Below are 22,369 nucleotides of genomic sequence, written 5' to 3' on the forward strand. Positions count from 1 at the left end.
CCAAAGTTTGTATTTGGTAAAGCAGGGTTGTAGCAGGTCATTGGTTTTGTCAAGTCCGGTATGCCTTATCAAAAAAAACTTCTGATATACTAAACAGATTCATAAAAACACGGGCGTATCAAATGGGGTTCAGCCAGGGATATCTAGAAACTATATATCCCTGGGTTCAGCGCTATCGGTATGTTGGGCAAAGTAAATAGACCACGCACTGTATACGGAAATCGGGTATTTCAGCGATTTCTACAATCGGATAGGGTGCAAATCGGGTAAACGTCACCTTCTGGTCTAAAATTAATTTCCAAACCATTCAAACGGGTGTAAACGAGTCAAATACATTGATTCCTACGGATATATATCCCAATGGTGGAGTAGGTTATGTCCTCGTGTACCGTGTACCCCTCCCCCAAGAGAACACCTAAAAAGCCGAACAATACAACCCTGGGATATATCTCCATATGGAGTGTGTATATCTTTCGTTTTCACCCATTGCAATGGGCGTGAAAGCCAAATCTTGTACCAGAGGGTGCTGGGGGATCGGTTCGCAGACTACGATATGGTGGAAATCTGGTAAATGCACCATTTTTCGACCGTTATAATTACAGTGCGCGCGTGCCGCATTTACTACTTCGTCCCGAAAGCAGGCAATGAAATTTTCACTAAACAGTGCGAGCGACACAACAAAGGTTTCGATATCATAGCGCTATCATTATCAAGAACATCGCCAGTATTTATCTGCAGTATTTATCTAAAAATATGTTTGTATATGTCAAAACCTGCGAACCTCGCCATGGCGAATTTTGAAGGCAGGGATGATATGTTTTAAACAATGATGTGACGAAATGAAAATCCATTCTGATTGAAAACGAATGATGTCGTAATGCCGGAGTCGAAGACACGCAGGGAGCATTCGTGCATTTCGCCCGCTGTTCGCTCCACCACTGATAACAATCGACCATCAACATTTTTGATTTTTGCGAGTAGCCTGATCGGAGCCTGATTCGTACTTTTTCCGTACGACCGGAACGCGTGGGATTTAGACAGAGCCGGGTTGACATTGGTAGGAGTTTTTAAATTTTTGACCGGAGCCGGCTTCCGTTTTGAAGAAACAAGATCAGAGTCAGACTAGGGAAATTGCCGATCTGCCCCGCGCTAACGTCTGCAGTTGGTTTGAAAAGTCAAACCGGGACAAAATCACAAAAGCAAATCAAAATAACGTCACAATGCATACTGCCGTACACGCCTATTCGTCAGCAATGAGAAATAGAAAACAAAACATTCACGAGAAGGAAGGGCTACAGCTCAAGAGCGTCACTTTGCTCAGGTGCCGTCTCCGCATCCACGGCTGTACAATCCGTGCCGAATACGCTCAACTCTTCCTTCCAACGTATGTGGTTCCCGTTCACCTCCTTGGCGGTAGAGCTTTCGGAACTAGAATGTTCTCTTATGACGTGCAAATCCTGATTGGGAGACCGAGAAACGGTGCGGTCGCCGTTGGGCGGGGAACCGTTGCTGTTGGTTGACGTGAGAGATTTTGATATGCGATGACGCCTGGTGCTCTTGCGTCTGCAGATATGTAATACGATATACTTGAAGGGTGTGGTAGTTTACTCTTGCGAGAACATACAATGGATCCTGTTATATTTGAGGTCGTAATTTGAATGGCTCGAGGGTTCCAATACTAATTTAAAAATGAATTTTAATGATTCGAATCGAGGGGTGAGATAATATTTATCCGCGTACTGAAACTATATGGTCTTGCCTGTAAATATATATTATGGGCAAGGATTTCAGTTTAGATACTTTCCTCCATCCGTGGAAGACGTGGAATCTAGATCTGACTTTAGAACTTGACTACATCCGAAAAATCTTACTGGATAACGGTTACCCTGAACACGTCATCAGCCGTGGCATGGAGAGGAAATTAACGCAATTCAACGCAGAAAAACGAACAGAGCCCACCGCACGAACAATAAAGGATGTTTATATCCATCTACCTTGGATTGGCCCCATTTCCACCCGCTTTGAAAAACAATTGATTTCTGCTGTCAGTAAGTGTTACGACACAGTCAAAACCAATGTGATTTATACAACAACACAACTGCTCCCTTCAACACGCAAAGACATGCTTCCTGCACTTCAACAAAGTAATGTAGTGTACGAATATAGGTGCCACTGTGATTGTGGCTACGTGGGAAGAACGTCAAGACGTCTGCAGGACCGCATAAACCAACATGTCCCAAGATTTATCAGAACACGCTCAGTGAAAAGCTAACCCTTAACTCATCCACTTAAGATTGATGCTGATCGATCAAAGGCCATTAATTCTGCCATCGGCAAACATCTGTTGGATAATCCGATTTGTGCGAATAATTATCGAGACGACCGATTTCGAATCGTCGGGCGAGGCCGCTCACAATTCCATTTGTGTGCCTTGGAATCAACTTTTATCAAAATACACCAACCAAAACTCTGTCAACAAAAGGAGTTCGTGTACCACCTAAAAATAGTACATTGAACGCTCTCTCTTTCATGCCGGTGACGTCATATTTTGTGATACGATTGTTGATATACAATATTCTTTCCAATTCTCTACTAGTTGCTGACGATTACACCTGACGAGTGTCAGCCGAAAATATTCGGGTTCATTTCAATATGAATAAACTATTTAATTGATTTTAAGTAGCACAGCATCTAAAATATGTATCACAAAGCTGCGTGCACGAATGCAAACGGGATTTCTGCACGAAGTAGCGATCAACCCGAAACACCCTCAGAAAGCGCAGGTCGAAATACCAGTATCAAATTATGCTTGATATGGTGAGTATTGCAACTAGGGCTGCATTTGTAACAAAAATCAATTTAAAACAAACATGTTGAAAACATTGCCCTTGTTTAAAACATGTTTTTATTGTGCTTTTTCTAGCCAAGACGTCATGAATATTTAATTGGCATTAGACATTGGCATTGACAATAGAAAATATAGGGTAAAAATGGCTCCTTTGACGAAAAGGGCTTCCCACCACTGTCATAAACAGACCATAACTATATTTAACCAGGACTAAATCGTTACGCAGCATTTTTGCGGTCGGCGGTCATCATCATCAGAACATCAATTCCGTACAGATTATTATCAATATCTACTTGCTATAACTGTCGAACCATATAGACCAGTGGTTCCCAACGTGGGCGATATCGCCCCCCAGGGGGCGATTTGACGGTCTAGGGGGGCGAAAATAACGAAGGGGGCGAAAACGGACGAAGGGGGCGATGGGGGTGATGGTGCTTTAAAGCGGCTATATTGGAGTCGGGACCGTAACTATTGCATCCCAAACCCCCAATTGGGGATGGGAAGCCCGAAATCGAAGGAAGCCCAAAATTATTTGGTGAATTAACATGAATGATAGAGCAATTTTTTAGAAATTCATGCGACTTTCTCAAAAAATTTTAGCGCTGCGCGCGATTTAATATTGTCATTTATTTTGATGTTGGGGGCCCCGTCACCCAACAAAAATACGTATGATTTAAAATGGGAGACTTCGGCGTCGGTCATTACTGCGCCGCGACGCACCAAGACGTATGAAGTTAGAGGCCATGAAACATGCGACTCCGAGAAGTGTGCCAGAACGATCAGAAGCGAGAAGACCTTGGCCGAAAAGGAATGCCCTTGTGCTGAACGAAAACTTCGATATATATACAATACAAATATGTTTAATTGTCCATAGGTGCCTCAATGGCTGGCGTCGAATGTTCCTGTCCTGGCGACCTTAACGCTACAGGACAAATGCCATCCCGCAAGGAAAAAATTACTTGCCAGTAAAGAAATACCAATATGAAATCCTGTGCGTCGTTTAGTTTGGTACGTTTTGACGATTTGTATATCTTCTGACATAGCAGATATAGGAGGTCATGAAATAGCATCATGTAAAGAAGTCAATATAACAACGATTCCGCCCGAAGATGTTTAATTATTATTTAGGGGCCCTACCTTTTCCAACATACCACATCCACCATATTACCGATTCATACATGAATTATATAAATTTGTCGCGCTTCACGCGTTTTGGCGAAATACGGTGACTCACCAAACAGTACAGGGAATAGGGTATAGCTGATATGTAGCGACAAAAAGCCCACTGGCTGAGGGGGGTCAGGGGTCTGGGGCCAAATACCAACGTTTCTTTTTTGGGGGGGCTGACGAAGTGCTGTTTTTCGGTTCCCAATATTTGGTGGGCGATGATTGGTGCGGAGCTTCAAAAGGGGGCGATGAGTCGAAAAAGGTTGGGAACCACTGATATAGACGGTTTCCAGGGTTCCAGCCACTCCATATCGTATACGTCGACTATAGTGGCTCCAACTCGTCTGTAGGCTTATGCTACAGGTTTCGCAAAAGTATTTACACAATTATGGCATGATTATACAACGTTTGAAAAAATATTCAAACGCCGTTTGTTATGCAATCCTAATTTGCAACTGGTAATATTTTCTTTGTGATCACTGAAAGATACGTATTTGATCTTTCCAAATTCCCCATAGTGTGAGGACGTTATATAATGAATGATACTGCCATACTGGAATATTCGACCAGACGAGAAGACCCATTGATAGATATTGATACGAATAAACGATATCGGTAGATGGCGGTAATAATTCGTTGATGACCACAGTCTGACAACCTGGAAGCTCCAGGGGTCGTTCAAAATACTGGTAAATTAAATCAATTACAATACTTAAATATTTAAAGACCAGTTGAGAATGGAAGACAAAAGAACCATATTGGTATCTCAAAGTAGTGGTGAGGTGAGCCATTCGAAAGTAGCAAATCTACAAGCCTAGACACATTGCAAGCCCAAATCGCGAATTCTTGTCGCCCAGATATTTTTAGCGCTTCAATTCCCGAAAGCCGGCAATCAATAAGCAATTGGCGCGAACAAAGATGGATATCACATCCCAAATTGGGTGATACAGCGATAGGCTTAAACCCAAGAATATCCAAACGACCGGTTTCGAATATCTCAAATACCACGAGAGACAACTAATCAATGATTCATAACAAACTAATTTCGCGACTGCGAAGGCCGCACTACATTGGATGTGTGTCATATGCACGATTTTATCGCACACGAGAATCATGATGTATTATTAAATGTTGTTTACAGACGAAATGAATGTTAAATGACATATATACAGCGTTTAATTTCAAGCGGTATTGCGTAGAAGTCAAATCGCCTTGGTGGTCCCGCGGTATGAAGTGGCATTTCACACAGCAATGAAAAGAGGCTTTTAATTACAATCTGGCAGAGAGCTTGCAACCGTAAAATGCGAGGAAATTAACGAAATCAGATAGCGTTTCAGAATACGGCGATGAGGCCTAGGGGCTAAACAGACTATCGACTAGCAATCCTGATTAATTGCCGGAACCATTGTGGTTATACGGAAACGCTACCGGAATATTTCGGCGACCGAAAACCAGGTTTTGACACAATCGGTTAAGCGATTATGCGCTCGATGTGACCTTTCGAGCGTATGCGGAATTGAAACGATATGCGTCACTTCGAATATACAAAATGTCTTGTAATAAGCGCCCGAAATTCCGCACAGCACAGGAACTGGATATGTGAAGAAAACTGCATGACGTGCACATTTGTGTTTATGCGACATATACAAAAGTGTTCGAAGAAGTCAACATTGCTACTCAAGTAGAAGTAAAAGTAGCTCAGTCAAGTTATACTCATTAAAGAAGCGATTTACAAAGCATGTCAAGCTAATTTGAGATTACCCCGATAATGAAGGAATTAAAAGTACTCAAGTTAGTAATTTCATAAAGTAGATTTGGCCAAGGGGTCGCATACCTTCAGCAGTTAATAAGCGGTGGCTACTTTGAAAATGAGAAATATCGTGTGGTAGGGTCGAATTTTATATCTAATTAGAGTTTAGCAACTGAGGAGAATATATCATAGCACCAATGACACTTTAGATCCGTGGTTCTCAACCTTTTTTTAGACACGCCCCCCTTTATGATAGTGAAGAATTTCGCGCCCCCCTTATCGTCATATCACAAAATCCAACCGAGATGCTAGCAACCCCAACAGATTGTTTGATGGCATAGAAGGTTATGACTGTTGATGAGAGAATTCTAATATATGAAATTCGGTCTATATATAGAGAGAAACACGCGTGAATTGAAGGTAAATCGCGCATAGCGCGCAAAAAATTTCAGTTGACCACTTCTTCGCGCCCCTCAGGTTGAGAACCACTGCTTTAGATGGAAGTGTATAAACTGTGTCGAATTGTACCTTCTGAAATCTCTGTTGCTCAGGCAAAGCTCCTGAAATTCTTCTTTCCGGAACCGGCACAGAAACACCAGTTTCAGGAAGCGGAAGGCTTTTGAAAACACCGACCGCCGACACAAAATATACACCTGCAATTCATGAAATATACAGTATATCGCAGTCAAGTGAGGCAGTGTCGCACTTGTCGTCAGGATGAGTAAAATGAAATTGGGAAAACCTTCAGTAATTGTAAACCAATAAGTATCGGTATTTTCTATAAATGTATTTCAATGAAATTTTCAGACAAAATCTTGGAATTTGCATATTTATTGTTCAGAAAATAGCGCGTAAGGAGGGGTTGGCCATGGATGAGGCACAGACGGGCTAAGCCTCACTTGTTAAACAGCTCAGAATTTATAACAACTGGTAATAATCGAATGCTATTGTCGCACTCATGACGAAAATATAAATAATAATAATGTCAGAGAACTAGAACCATCTCAATATTGTCAAGGAATATGACATTAAATCGTGTAGTTTCGACGGCCAACATATGGTGTAGCGGAAAACATTCCCTTACTGATATATATGTTTTGCATTTTCCATCCGTACCTATACTATCAATCGTGGACATGCGAATGTGATAAGGAATAGTTCGCTAGCGGAGTCAGCTATCATTTTGGGTTTATATATTTGTATACCGGACTTTAAAGGGTCAGTGTCTCGCCAAAAATGAACCTCACCGCAAATCACTAATAAGAATATCTGCTTGGAATGAGGAAATTAATACAGGTAAACATCCAGATGAAATGATATTCATACTATAGTGATAACACAAACTCTTATACACGTAAAGAGCACGTTCGATTTCCCAGTAAATCGCTCTCACCCATGGATCTATGATTGGATTGATGCTGGCCATCCTCACAGCGAACAGATCCCACTGAGACGGGTTAGCATGAACAGACTCTGGGTGCGCGATTGCCGTTGCTTGGTTAATTACGATCCGCAACTGTAATGCAGGCATCTCCAAGTTATGTGAATTTCATGGTACAATAAAAACGCTATCAGTATAATGAAGACGTGGGCAAATATTTTGATCAGTGTGTCCTACAATTGCAACAAGTTTTCGACGCGGGTCACTCAGCCTACTAAAGACCGCCGGGTTTTTATAAATCACAGCGATTCCTAATCTTTAGTAACTAGGCTATAATCTACCATAACGTTCTACATCTGACCACACATCTAATACATCACCATAGTTTACTGGTGTACTGAATGAACTATGCATCAACAGTGTGTTAAAAGAGCAAGAGCATCAAAATATGATTTCCACACGCAACGAAAACGTTATAATGAATATTATTGCATATTAGTGTGACTTCCACGGTTGCCTTTCAGAGACCATCGTTCAGAAATGCGAGGATTCGCCAGGCGCGAAATGTGTTTACAAATTGAAAAATATAGTTGAAATTACAATGAAGTAAGCATATTTTCTTTTTAACTTCAAACAGCCGTTGGCGGTTGGGCATTATCAGTCCTTATTTCAAAATGTTGAAATTGCTAGCAAATTTACATTGACTGTTATGAAGTTGTATAAAGTCGGTCGAAAACTTCTTGTATTTCATCTCGTTGCTACACGCATTATGGCGTTTCGAGACATCAGTCTGTAGTAGCCATTGCTTTTTCGCAATTGGTCATTGCATTAGCTTCGATTTCTACCAGCACCGATGTGTCTGTCAATCAGAAAGATGAACGATTGGCATGGCCCCTATGGATTATGCGAACCTAAGCATCGCAGGTGTACACTGTTACCAAAATACCTTCATCATCTCAACTACAGTTTTAAATAGTCTGTTAGACATTCTTTCGTGTATATGTGAAGTTAAAAGCAGTCGCCATGTACACGCAGACATTGTTTTGCGTTTCGACCGCCGTTTGATTATGTTTACATGGGCGCCGAGCTCCGTTACAGTCCCGTAAGTTGAAAACGTCGCATTAGATTTACTTCAGCTGCTAGATTTGCGAGTTCGTCTATTAACGCGGATATCAAAGCATGTTTAGAGCTGTTGCTCATGTAAACCGCGCTGGCGCAAATTGAATTAAGGCACGAAATTGACTGGATCTCTTGGGAATACGCGATTCGTTTGTCACACTACGCGGATACCCGTATACCGGCAATTACTGACCATAATACAGGGTTTTACCAATTTCGTAACACATTAAAGGCGGGTAGGGGTGAGATACAACGTGTATCGTATTGATCAGGTCGACTTTTCGTCCGGTTTTTGTGACACGAACATAGCGCAAACGTTTATTTGAGTCACAATAGATAACACCAACATTGGCAAATAAGTGAGATAATTGATAATTCGAATTGTACGTCCTTCAATTTCCATACTGAAAAGTCCTCTCCTGGTGATATGGATCAATAATCATAAAAGAGTCGGATTGAAGTTGGCAGGAAAAGGATGCAAACTTTGTCAAGCAGTTTATCGCGAGCTTACCGAAAAAGATAGCCAGAAACAAAATTGAAACATCCGACAGCAAAATATTCAACACCCTTGCATGACCCTTAGGAATTACACAGTCTGCGAATGACGCGCTGACGCAATTGTATAGTCCAAATATTACAAGCTATTTAAGTTGATTTAGTATTTAAACGCGTTTAAATAGTTAGTAAACGCGAGCAATTGCGGATCTCCCACGGGATGATGTAAGGCGCCGGTGGCATACGCCAGTCACGAAGTTAGATCATCATACAATCATACATACAATGGTGTATCGTGTTGACAGAATTGTTTTTCAGTGCTTGACATTCGTAAGAGATCATAACACTCAGAAGAATTATCGCGGATTTACAGTGCTTCCGACGACGTAAATTCGTAATATATGGAATCAACAATGAATTATACAGATGGGCTACTTGTTTTCGCACTTAGGTCCCTTGCAATAGAACTCGCGAAGTGTGGAAGAAATGGGCGGCTGGATGTAATGACGTCAATACATATGTGAGGGTGGCGTGAGGATCGAAGTGGTCGTGGAAATAATCCTATAGAGCCCGGTAGACGCTTTGTATGCCCCAAGGGATGTTATGACCCGATGTTCTTACTAAGGCGCTGGTATTGGGCATTGGAGTAGAGTAGGACCGGGGCCTACGATGAATATCGTAGGCCCCGGTAGGAGGCCTTCCCCCTAAATTCTATCAATGTTCATGTCGGTGTGTGCCCTCAAATGCCCAAAATAGTTTCATCCTGTCTAGTGTCTACGCCTATAGCACTTAACGTGTGTTTTAAGAAGAGGAGTCATGGGCACCAGTGTTACCGTACTTAGCTTAATGGTATAAATCGAAATGTTGGATATTTTCGCTGTATAAGGTGGTTCACGCTTTCAACCACAAATGGTGGAATGATAATGCTCCCTCGAATATGGTGGAAATACTATCGGGACGGCATATGTTCCGAATGGAACGCATGATGTGATTCCCAGCCAGCATAACAGAAAACGGGGCTGATTATAAACCGGGGACAATGTATATTTTATGCCAATCGGTCGTTGTGTTAAAAATCTATTTGATCTTGTATATTTCTTGGGCACACCATGAATTCTAATCGTATCCGTCGGTTGGTGTTACCGGATTTGGTCAGAAAACATACTTTTGCAAGTATATTGGTACATAATAATCGGGAAACGATCACAAAGATCAATCGATGACTTTCAAACCCCACGCATTGTCATTGCCTGATAACTAGGGCAATTTTTTTTTACCTAAAAAACGGAAGATTTTGACCTAAAAAAACTGAAATTTGACCAAATTTTGACCTCACGTATGCAAATTAGGTGTTTTCGCATATAATGCTAAAATTGTACTACTTATCTTCATTTCTGGTTGGAACTGTCTGTCCTTACAAAGTAGATTGGCCTGAAAAACGTTTTTGGCTCAAAAACTGACAGATTTTTCCATGAAAAACTAGTATTTTAACGAAATCTGGCCCTATGGAGAATTCCAGTAGTTACATTACGTATTCTGGAGGAAATAATTAAAATTTGTTGTAGTACAACGAAAGATCCTTTCCTACATTCTCGGGTAGAAAGTGTCTGTCCTTACTACGTAGCTTGCCAAGAACGGAGAAAGAACGTTCAACAGCAGCATTTGTTGACTGACACACTCAAGTTGTGTGCACACTGCTGGTGACAAACCGTGTTGCTTCATTCTGACAATGTTGTCTATATCACAATTTTTCAGCTTGCGCTTCTAGATATAAGAACCATGCAATGTCCAAGCAGTCTTGCTTCAGCTAGGATATTGCGGTACGTTGACCATAAAACCATGTCACTATTTGAATAATTTGACCATTTATGATTCACAATGAGCAGACGATGGTCCGTTTACAACGGTAGGCCTATAAAGTAGGCTACAAGCTGTAAAATATCAAATGATAAGTTCACCGACAGCGCAAAATCTACGATACAAACGAAATGCAGAGGTCAAAAAATGTTTGACTTTGTAAACAATTTTGACAAATTTTGACCTAACGCTACAATTTTGACCTAATTTCGACTTTTTTTGACATGTCAAAAAAAAAATTGCCCTACTGATAACCAATGTAATCGCGAACCTGAAACATAACACAACTTTAATTCTACCCCTAGTCTAACCCTAACGTCAACCCATGCGCTGAGGTCCCACGTGCCCAAATGCCGTATGCTAAAGTCAGTCATATGTCCATACGCCAAAAAATGACCTCGCTGAGAACCGCTTGATACACTGTCATACGAAGGTTACCAGCCGGTCGCTTCGAACTCATTACCGCTGAGCTGCAATACCGTAATTCAACATAGCGCTTGAAGTGGTTTAAAGGGGGATTAAGGCTAAATTACTTGCGTACATATCGACCGGCTGCGAGTCGAACGCATACCAGCAGCATTGCTGGCATTCAAGACTTCACTTACCAATAGCGGAAGATAGCACACGACAAACACGGACGTCATCAGACCCAGTAGCACCATCATTTGAATCTCCTGCTGAGATATCTTTTTCTTCTTGCCTTTCGAAAGCAGGCCGTGGCTGGAATTTTTGCTTCTCATCCGCCTGTAAACGGGAGAGCCCATTCTCATCGAAAGGCGCGGAATGGTTTGCGTACCGCACAGGCGGTTTCTCATGATTAGAGACACAAACATCCGCTTTCTTCAACACATAATCCCGGGCCGGACGGATGACGTATAAGAGCGCGGCATATCTAATTAGAAATTTTATCGCGGATGATTAGCAAGACACGATGTAGATGGTAATAGAATTTACCGTGTCCCGATTGTGTTTATTTTTTTCACTGACGCAGGTCTTTCTCGTAACTAACCGCGTGTAGGTGACAATAAATTGAGTTAATAATAATTTTGGCGGGAAATGTGTATATACGCGGCGTGTCCAAGGTAGAAATTTGAATGATCTCGACGTGTTTCACAAGGAAATTCTGCTTATTCAATTACCAATTTCCGTAAAATGTTTTCTTTGTAGTTTTCAAGGACGTAATCTCCAACTCGTGTCGGGAAGAGAAATATCCCGAGATAAGTGGGTAAATATCTTCCAACACACCCGAAATAACGTAATATACATTATTTTGTAAAGGGGTTCGCTTAAAATATTGTCATCAACCGCTCGAGATCTCCAACTAGACGTTATTATATCACATGTGAATGTTCCATTAAGAGGCGTTAATATTGCACAAAATTCATATCATAGCCATCCAATCCCAGATACAAAAAATCTAATACACAACGCATGGTCGCTATTGCAAAGATTAATGCAGTTCTTGATGATTACACACGGTTACACATGCGGTATCAGCCGCCCCCAAAGCGCTCTGAAAACTATACTACTCCGATCACGTCATATAATCAAGTCTTCGTTAAAAAGCTGTGTCGTATATACCAACACAACATATTGCGAATGTGTATAGGGGATTACATACGTGCTGCATGTTCTCACGCTAGGATATATATACCAATAAATATATAACTAGACTACAAACGAACCGTCTTGTTGTGCTGACTCGAATCACCACAATGATGTTGCATGCGATCGTGCCCAGCATGAGTGTGATACCCAAAAATGCCACCAAAAAGTTGAAAATCTAAACGCAAAACAAGACTTTTGCATTTACTTGCGTCACAGAAGTAAAATGCAGCTTGAATAAATGATTTTTGAGGGCGTATCATATTCCAAGCCGAAACGGAGTTGAGGTTATTTACTGACTACACTGTATAGGTTTAATTTGTTGACGCTTTTAAAAAAAATTCTCCTCTTACGATGACTAAAATATGTTTTTCTCTTGGATGAATTCCAAATGAGGTCATACACACAATTTCCAAGTCAAGTGCTATCAATCTAATTTGCGTATTTACACTATATATATCTCTATAAGGTGGCGGAGAGGCGTGCTCAAAAATTCATGACGACTTATAATTCCTGTTTGCATCAGAATGGAGAATAATGCCATCGGCGAAGTGTCACCGGAGCGATTTTTACGACGCCTTGACGATACAGCTGGATTTGAATGTTGAAACTCTGTCAACAAAAGGAGTTCGTGTACCACCTAAAAATAATACATTGAACGCTATCTCATTCACGAAATTTCATGCTGGTGACGTCATATTTTGTGATACGATTGTTGATATACAATGTTCTTTCCAATTCTCTACTAGTTGCTGACGATTACCCCTGACGAGTGTCAGCCGAAAATATTCGGGTTCATTTCAATATGAATATACTATTCAATTGAATGTTGATTTAGTAAATCCAATATGTTATTTAATATATTATCGAATATATGATCGTATCATTCCCACGGCCTGTAAACATGACAAGAACGATATTAGTAAATACGAATTGTGTTGTTCATATCATTCCCGGAACTATATGGACTGTACTTTTCAAAATACGAAGGACGGAGGAGAAACATAAAAGCAATCTTCAAATTAGCCACTTATAGGGATTAGCACACCTAACTACGTCTATATATATAAGTCTAATCAAAAGTAGTAAAACGATTCTTCCTTCTTCATCTAGTACTGTGTGTCTGTCACGATTAAATGCGACCCAATACAAATCCCAAAAAAGTACATGGGTTTATCGTAACTATTTACTATATAGCTAACCTGATGTTTGATATTGGTCGATTTCCAGTTAAGAAAGCACCAAGACCCCGGGAATTGCTGCGCGACGTCCCCGAACCCTAACAGCGGCAGGGCCGACAACGTTAACAGAGCGACAATGATGATCGTTAAGAACATCCGCGTCTTGTGTGTCGTCATAGAACGCTGCAAAGAAGCGAATAGGTCACGTGATTGCGAACAAAAATCATGAGTGTTACTGCGCTTCAAGATTATCATGTCACCGAGTCATATATGTTGTGTATTGTGTATTGGCTGCTGGTTTACATCGGGGAATCTTCACCAAATTAGTTACTTCAGTTTCTCTATCCATGCATCACCAATCGCCATGTACTGATTCTTAATCCGGGTTGAGTTTACCCGTGCGGGTGGATTTCATTTTAGGAGGGTACATGAAAACAAATCAAAATAGCGAAAAACAGAAAAGCAACATCAAAGGTTCTTAATTAGCACCAGTAACCCTATTGTTCGGGAAATATGAGAAAAATGCAAGTAATCACATATCTAAGGTGTAAATGCGCGAAGGCAGTAGGCTGTGCGCGAATGGAGAAAGAAAATACAGAGATTCCTTCGCATTTTTTGTATATAATTCGCCTGACAAATTCCACAACGTGCGTGTTCCAACGGACGAAGTAATTCCTGATCCGGGCCAGCAGACAGAGCAGTTGAAATGAGCACACGGTACCACACCATCATATCGGCAATTATAATTGTTGCGTAAATGATATTAGTTCTTGGGAACTTCTCAAATGGGATCGGATTCAGGGTTTTTGGTAGGGTTTGAGCCCCATGCACCCGCACTCGGTCGGTTTGCGTTTTTGATGCAAACTACGCAGAGGTGGTCAGTAACGAAGTAGCCTACTTCTGCTTTTTTCAAGGTACTCAAGTAGGTTTTGCGCCCACTTACAGTATGCACTCCAGTGGTAAACCTTTAGTTTAGACTATACTCCCTCTTCTGCTTGAACATTTTTTTTCTGGAAAAACTGCTTACATTGTAAATTTTGATTTTGAAAAGTAAAAGAAATTAGTTTTGGAATAAGCTTCCATTACTTCTATAAGTGAATACGTCATAAAACCCATGCTGAATAGCCACCATGGTACCTTCTGAATATATTTTCGAAGACTGCAGCTATTTGTATAGCGTTATTAGTCATACGTCAGCCGCAAAGATGGATCTTGCAATCACTAAAGTATAGTCACCTGCGATTAACTGTTAAATGTGTGCGGTCTGTCGAAGTGATTTTGCCGCGTCTTGGAAATGGTTACTTCTACGTATACAGTAATTGAGTGGCAAAGCTATACTTTTACCAATTCTGTAATTACGAATGACGCTTACCTGATAAAACATTGTGAACCTTATCGCTATGAATCTTTCCAGCGACATTGCAAACACAATCGCCACCGATCCGATACCGAAAAACATCATCGCAAAACCGGAGTAACGGCACAGTGACACTCCGCCCAGTTCCACCAGCTGTAAAATAATCCGGAAATGGTAGAAATGTAGTCATCGGCCTGTAACCAGGAATGATATACACTTTAAGTGAATCACACCTCTTGCTTAGAGGTGAGTGTTTGCTGGTATCGCAGCGCGCGGATGCATGACTTGTGTAGCTCATCTAATCCTGGACGCTTCTTATTGACCCCTTAATCGGTGCGGTGACAGTGTTGCGCAAGGGAATGCGATCGATTTCGATGAATTATTCAACATAGGGGACCCCTAATTGGTCATGATGATGTCGAAATTAAACTCATTGAAAAGGCGTTTGAAATCGGAACCACAGGTCGAAAACTCATGGGATTCAACGATAATTGTATGAAGTTATGCGTATATGGTGCAATCCACTGCTACTACATAGCATCATGACGTTTTCGGGACCGCAATACAGCTTAATGATAATTATAATTGAAACGCGACGCTACAAACATAACCCAAATCGCTCCACAATTAATATCATTGTTGACATTCGTAAATTCCATAATGACTTGTAGACCTCTTAAAGTTGCCCCGTGCTATCCAATATCAATGGGGTTGTTAAATCCATTCACTACCTCCATTCAATACCCAGCGTTTATATCGAGTGATATGATTTCCAACACTCGACTACTTTTGTGATTCGATTCCATGCTGGATATCCGAGTACCGCTCATTGAGATGTCCTAAGAGTCTGGATGATGTGGAAAGTTCGAATATGTACCTTTTATACAACCACGAAGGAAATTACTCCAGTTGTTCACCATTAAAGATAAATTGGTAGTTGTTAGAGTTTGTTTGACCTTACCTATTTCCTTGCGCCTTATAACAAGGATGTGAAATTGTGCATGGGATGATCAAGACTTCACAAAATGTCATGTGCACCATTATGCATATAGCTTTATGCAACAATATACTGCAATGTATGCATTGCTACATATCTGGATGCTGTGATACGATCGATCGGGGGCTACCAGGCTCAAGGTGGGAAGAAGTATAGACACCCAGATTTCTTGTTCATGATATAACTATCGAATCTAAACATGGAATGGCAACGATTGCAGCTTCGTTCCGCTTCGCTGGGGCTAGATTTTGGCTTGATTTGCGTCTGCGACTGTAGGACTTCTGGCATTCCAAATTATATCATACAGATTACAGACCGCAGAATTTACTGAATTTGGTTTTGAGCGAAAGCTATTGTCGCACTGATTCCGAAACTATAAATTAAAATAGGATCAGCGCTCCGGAACATGCTAAAAAATCAACCTCAACATCTGAAATATGCACTTTTCAGAACATTCGAATGACCGCAGAACAGTGCCCCATTGCGGCTCCCGAATTGTTCGGACAATGCCGATATTACAGACTTGGACGGCGAATTCAGGGTGGTTCCAGGGCATTATCCTATTTTACTATATATTCTCGTAATCAGTGCGACTGCAGCTTTCGCTCAAGACCAAATTCACTAAATTCTGCGCTCCGTATGATATATTTTGGAACGCCAGAAATCATATAATCGCAGACGTGAATCCATCCAGTCTGCAGCCTCAGCGAAGCGGAACGAAGAAACAAAATCGGTCGTTGCCATTCCATGTTTACATTCGATAATATAACTCTTGGTGGGAAGGAGCTTATAATTTCAGGGCTCGAAAGCATGGTCTCTCACTCAACTCGACTAGAATCATTCAAAATAATACTCTATGCGGAAAGGAGTACTCGAATCATTTTTTCCATTCTTAGTTAAGCTATGTAAGTCGTAACTCGCAACTGTGCTGATGTATTTACAGACCAGGGTCGTTTTCGCGCGGTCATACCAGTCAGGAAGTCAATCCTGCCTGTACTACAGGGCTCAATTACGGATTACCAAAGGTGTCATCGTGCGTTGGCATATCTGCTATTCAGAACTTCCTTTAGTCACGATTTTCCGCATTGCATGGTGTTCCCATAAGTGTCAGGCTTAAAGTCTCGTTGAGTAAAAGTCACCATGATCTCCATAATTTCAAGTTGCTACTGGGGTAAGCCATGACTTCGCAACGTAAGAAGTCACAAGCACTAAAAACCATACACTATTATGCTACAGCGCGATTTAGATTAATTTGGGATAATCGTACCGCAAATGATTTGTTATTACAGATTATAGATCTTAAATTTTCATATAAGACACCAGCGAGCGTGAGCTATATCACACGACCCCACATTTAGCAACAATACTCGCTGTAGATATATAATCTGACGTTCATGAATCGCTCGTTACGCGGTTGCAAATGCTCTTGACATGAACCAAAACAAGGCAACCGTACCCATAAAGTAATGCTCGTGTTAGTCAGAAATTGGGACCTGTAATACAGTTGAAGTCAATCATGCACGTTGATACCAAAGGATAGCAATCGTGATAACTTGTATCCTATTTTGAAACGTGTTGCCTTACGATTTACAGTGAATGCACGAGTACTTAAGAAGTCATTCCCGACACCTTGTTATCTGCTGTTTGAAAAATATAGTCTAGCAACGAATAGATTTCTGCCGATATTCAGCTGCGTGCTATATCTCTCTTAGTTTCGTGAGCCGTCTTTTCACGCATTTGCCAAGTATAGTTGTCGACAGGATGTGATGTTTGAGATATATCGCGCCATATGCGCCGCACGTCACGTGACAAATTGCCCAATACAAACTACCTGACCCCTCTACTGGTAATGGAGTGGTATTCTCCATCATGCGAGCCCATAATTAAAAACTAAGGTAACATTAAAAGAGAGATATTCGAAAAAACGTGGGAATTCTAAGCTGAAAACAATGCGATTGTGGTAACGCGCCGCGATCGTATGATAATTCGATTATCGTAAAGCCATTTGTTTTGTCACGTACCACAGCTGAATACGCAGACATCCTTAATCCAACTCCATTCTAAGCGTCTGGTGTCAAAGGCCGCATAGACCGTCATCAAAAATAATAAAGATTGCGTTGAGGTTACTTACATCACATTTTGACTCGTGATATACATATAAACCTATATAGTGTTTAGTGTGCCACATGTATGTATATTCTATTGTATATGCATGCCCCCCATATGAATGATACATACTCGTATTGGGCGCATTTAAAGTGGATTTCTCGCTTTGAAGCAACACATAATGGTTTCAACGCATCATTTGCGATGAAATGACAACAACACGGATTCGCACTCGTTCTTGTTTGTCACGTCGACGATTTCAAAACGAATCTGACGCCACATGCCTAGGTGGTGGGTACCGGTGGATTTTGCGATAGAGACCTACCCAGTTGTGAATACATTGATTTCAAGTCGATCAACTTGGCAAACGCAAAACCTACTTCTAACCATAAGTCAGACTTCAAAAGATATTTTGAATTGGGTTAGAAGATATTGAATCAGCAATAAACAGGCTATGTCTTTATGGAAATCTCTGAATTGAACTTAAAGAACTATTTTCCAGACGGTTTTCTATAGAGTACGAATTAACTAGTCCGATCCTTCTGATTCTATGAGAAACCAAACTTTATCACTTGGCTTACCACTGTGGGCACACGACGACAAATTGTTGAAATCAATTTGAAGACGGGTGAGCAGAGCATTTCTGTACATACCGATTGCTTATTCATTTATTGTTGTATAACTGACAATGTATGTTTACAATACTATCATAGAGTACTGTTTGAATTACCAACTACATGAATTGATCAATGTCCCCTGTAGATAGGCCAATATACCAGCTTGGACGAATCATTATATCGTCTGTGAAGCTATACAGTGATTTGTATAGTAAATTATGCAATGCATACTTAGGGTATTTGGAAAATGCATAAGGGTAGCAGTAATCGGAAAATATCTGCTTATTCTGCGATATCATTATGGGTGAGAGAGAGTGAATGCGGTATATCAACTTTAGTGCCCTATGAAAATAGAGCGGCTTTGTGTATTTCACCTTGAGAACACCACATATCGTCAGTTTCAGGACTGTATGAAAAGGAAAATCTCACCAGATTAGCACCTATCCCACTGTCACTTTTACTGAGAAAGTTATCAGGTACGCGATCTCTCGCGAATGCCGCAAATCCTATAATACCACGGAATAGAACATTTACGATTGCTATAATCTTGTAGAATTGAACGATTTCCGTATTGAACGCAACCTGAGTGTCATTCGCATTCAGCTTCGGAATCTATATAGAAAGTATGTCGCTAATCCATTTGCACGGACAAAAGCAGGCTCTATACGTTGTCGAAACAAACCTGATTATGCCGCACTAAGGATGAAAAATTGAATTTGAATTCCTATCGGATATGCAGACATTGATTATTCCGACTTCGCGTGTGTAAGAAAGTAAACGTATAGTCTAGGTGGGTTTTCCGAGGTGACAATACACGAAATATAGCTGAATATACACTACAAAATGATTTGGAATGATGAGTGATTCGATTCAGTCAAGTCAAGCAATAGAGTACCATTTCTTACGACGTCATATCAGGATGTACTATTCGGAATGTTCAAATGTATGTATCTTTTATGTAGCTATCAAGACAATTATGCCAGTTTCACAACATCAACAATAATTTTGTGTTTTTTCCCATCTCTTCGTAGTGCATAATGACAATGCTGCGAGTCGATCACTGTACCACAGAAATGTCGTATCAGCGATCATGGACACGAAACGTGTGCTACGCGTTTTGTATGTCGTGATATACTACCGATTGGCGTTTCAGGGCTCCCGCAGTATCGAAACGATGTATTTTGTTGACAAAATAACTTTTACGGTCAAGCAGCGCATGACTTCGATACTCGACAATGTCGTCAACACTACTCCAACCGAATCATTACAGTTGGTACCCGATTCGGATTCGGGTATACTTGAATCGAAGCGCCCAGCCATGCACGACCATAAGAGTAAACAATGACGGCGGAAGAGCTCTTTTTGCTCTGGCAAATTTCGGATGACATTTACTTTATGACGACACACTTGGTGAAAAGCAGTCTCGCTAATTAAACATGGCTTGAAGCGCAACGTAGGCAATTCTGATAAAAGATTACAGAATTAGATGGTGGTTACAATTAGACAGTATAACACAGCTTTTCAGCACGTCATGGATTTAGCAATAATTTGACAAAGTTACATCCTAATTTCAAAGTAGCATTATCCTGTAGTCTTGATTTTAATAACCCGGTATATATGCCCGATTAAGGTTGATTTCAGAAAGCTATCCTATAATCGTAACTACGAAAGCAACAATTGTCTAGGCGTTTACAGGTATAACCTAAAAATGGGTTTACGCTGACAAAAATCAGCGAGTATATCGTTTACAATTCTAGATTCCAGAATCTAAAATATTTGCTCATTGACAGCCATATATATTATATTTTACTGTATGGTACCATTGTATACCGTATTCATATTGAAATGAACCCGAGTTTTTCAACATGAAGGTACTATTCAATTGTATATTCGGGTTTATTTCAATATGAATATACTATTCAGTCAATTGTATATTGAAGTTCTGTACCTCCAAGAAGCTCTTGTATGGTATTAGTAATTCTTACGTTACATTTCACGGGCACTCTAATCGTGATAGACTATTATGTGGCAGTTTCCATACCATTGTCACACACAAACACAACAGACATATCTATCTGTACCTGATATCATTATATTAGTCAAGCGATACGGAAAACTTTCAGATACTAAAAAAATCAAACAGGGCGAGGTTATGGTTATTGGTTATACTTACGCATCTCCCGCTCATATACGCCACGAACGTGACCGGCGAAGTTACGATAACACTGACGAAATCACAGCACGCCAGCGTCATGATCAAGGTGTAGAAAATGTGATGCTGGAATACCAAAAGTATGTGTTTTCGAAACGGAAGTTAACGATATATGAAACGAATTGAGTTTGATAGGGCTTGAATTGGAGTAGAAAGGATGAGAAAACTTGCCGGACTGGAGATTACAAACATATCCGGTTGAGAAATCCAGCTGATGATGAATAACATATGAATGGGATATCGTGGATAATGCGATGCCTACACCTGAAGCATTCATCCACTTCGTAGCCATCGTGGTCACCATATAGGTATATTCGTCATAGTGAAGACACTTTATTTTACATTGTTCTTATCTTCCAATTCAGATCCAAAAAATATGTGTAAGGGCAAGATGATGTAGATCAATTGACGAGCAGTCATTCCATTTGAGCTTACCTTTTTATCAGATCTCTGGTTACTGCGCCAGAGAAAAATGATGGCGAATAAGTTTCCTGCCACGCAAATACTGAACGTCGTAAACGGAATAGTCATGTTAACCATCGGATTGCCCTCGTCGTTACGAATCCTGCATTCGTCGAATGACTTGTTCTGCGATCCATACTCGGTGGCTGTAGGTTCTATGACGTCTGTGTATTGTGACGACACCAACGTGTCTTGCGGCGTCGCTAAGTTATATCGCATTATGACCTGCGGAGAATAGGAGATCTGCATTATGGTGTCCCCGTTAACTGTCGGAGCTAGGTCGAAAATTTATTGTGTATATCCTTCCGTACAATCATTCTCTTACTCAAGAAACGTACAAATGTATCAAACGCAAGTGAACAACTGAACAATCACTTATAAAACCATCAATAGACGTACGAATCTTATAAGCCAATGTGTTTACAAGCTGTATTACATGGATTATTATTATTTTCACACATTTGCCCAGGAGGGGGGATTATCAGGTTTTATGTTCAATGAATTCCGTAGATCTATCAACAGAGCGAAAGCAGGTGTTGCATCGGGACCAAACTCGGCCGGGTAATCTCGAAGGTAAATGTTGCGATCTAACTGGAACGTAATAAATTAGTTTCGGTACGATATATACGACAATGCTATATATGTTTTTTGCTGTATAAATTTTAGCAACATAGTTATTAGAAGCCAATGTCTTAATGAAACTGTCATGACCAAGTGAGCAAAAAAACATACGGATTTGAAAACTCGACTAAATGTAGACACCTTAAAATATTACTCGGATCGGGGCCTACGCTACCGTAGGCCCCGCTCGGATAGTCGTAAACCAAGCGGATAAAGCGTGATAAATCGACACTCCCTTATAGAATAGAGTACCAGAGAAGAATTTCGGAAAGAATCCTATGGGTGAGTATATGACCCGCACGGTAAACTCTATCTGTGCCAGAAAAACGTCCACACTCTGACTTCCCGACCAGGCATTATCATACCAGTGATAATGAAATCACTTACCCGACTGCAAAGTCTACCTCTACCTATACACAGTATACACCAGAGGTATGCACTAAGCAGTGCATACCGTGCGACCTGCGGCACAGATGCGGCCCACCGAAATCAATTATGCGGCCCGCGAAGAAGTGCCAGTTTGGAATTTGGAATAGTTTCTAATTTTGTTTGCTGTGATGCATTTTATATTAGCTCCGATGGGCTAAAAGAAGG

The 22,369-nt window shown here is 40.8% G+C and overlaps 1 protein-coding gene across 1 annotated transcript; it reads right to left on the reverse strand.

The window, feature by feature from the left end:
* Positions 1-1,166: 1,166 nt before the first annotated feature.
* Positions 1,167-22,013, reverse strand: LOC145452485 (prostaglandin E2 receptor EP2 subtype-like). The gene is made up of 9 exons (XM_080330666.1): positions 21,128-22,013; positions 20,654-20,758; positions 14,776-14,913; positions 13,425-13,586; positions 12,303-12,400; positions 11,223-11,361; positions 7,159-7,281; positions 6,294-6,418; positions 1,167-1,563 (listed from the first exon to the last, which is right to left on the reverse strand). Exons 1-9 carry the CDS (start codon positions 21,401-21,403, stop codon positions 1,293-1,295), a joined length of 1,437 nt encoding a protein of 478 aa, XP_080186792.1. The 5' UTR covers positions 21,404-22,013; the 3' UTR covers positions 1,167-1,292.
* Between the last annotated feature and the right edge of the window lie 356 nt (positions 22,014-22,369).

The sequence above is a fragment of the Botryllus schlosseri genome, chromosome 12 (assembly GCF_051294905.1).
Source record: "Botryllus schlosseri isolate E-star chromosome 12, Bs_hap1, whole genome shotgun sequence".
Lineage (NCBI taxonomy): Eukaryota > Metazoa > Chordata > Ascidiacea > Stolidobranchia > Styelidae > Botryllus > Botryllus schlosseri.

Coding starts and splice junctions, on each gene's coding strand:
- LOC145452485 (XM_080330666.1), bottom strand. CDS start 21,403: ATGCAGATCTCCTATTCTCCGCAGGTCATAATGCGATATAACTTAGCG. Junction 13,587..14,775: donor GGTTCACAATGTTTTATCAG/GTAAGCGTCATT, acceptor GCTTCTTTGCAG/CGTTCTATGACGACACACAA. Junction 11,362..12,302: donor CGAGTCAGCACAACAAGACG/GTTCGTTTGTAG, acceptor TCCCGTTTACAG/GCGGATGAGAAGCAAAAATT.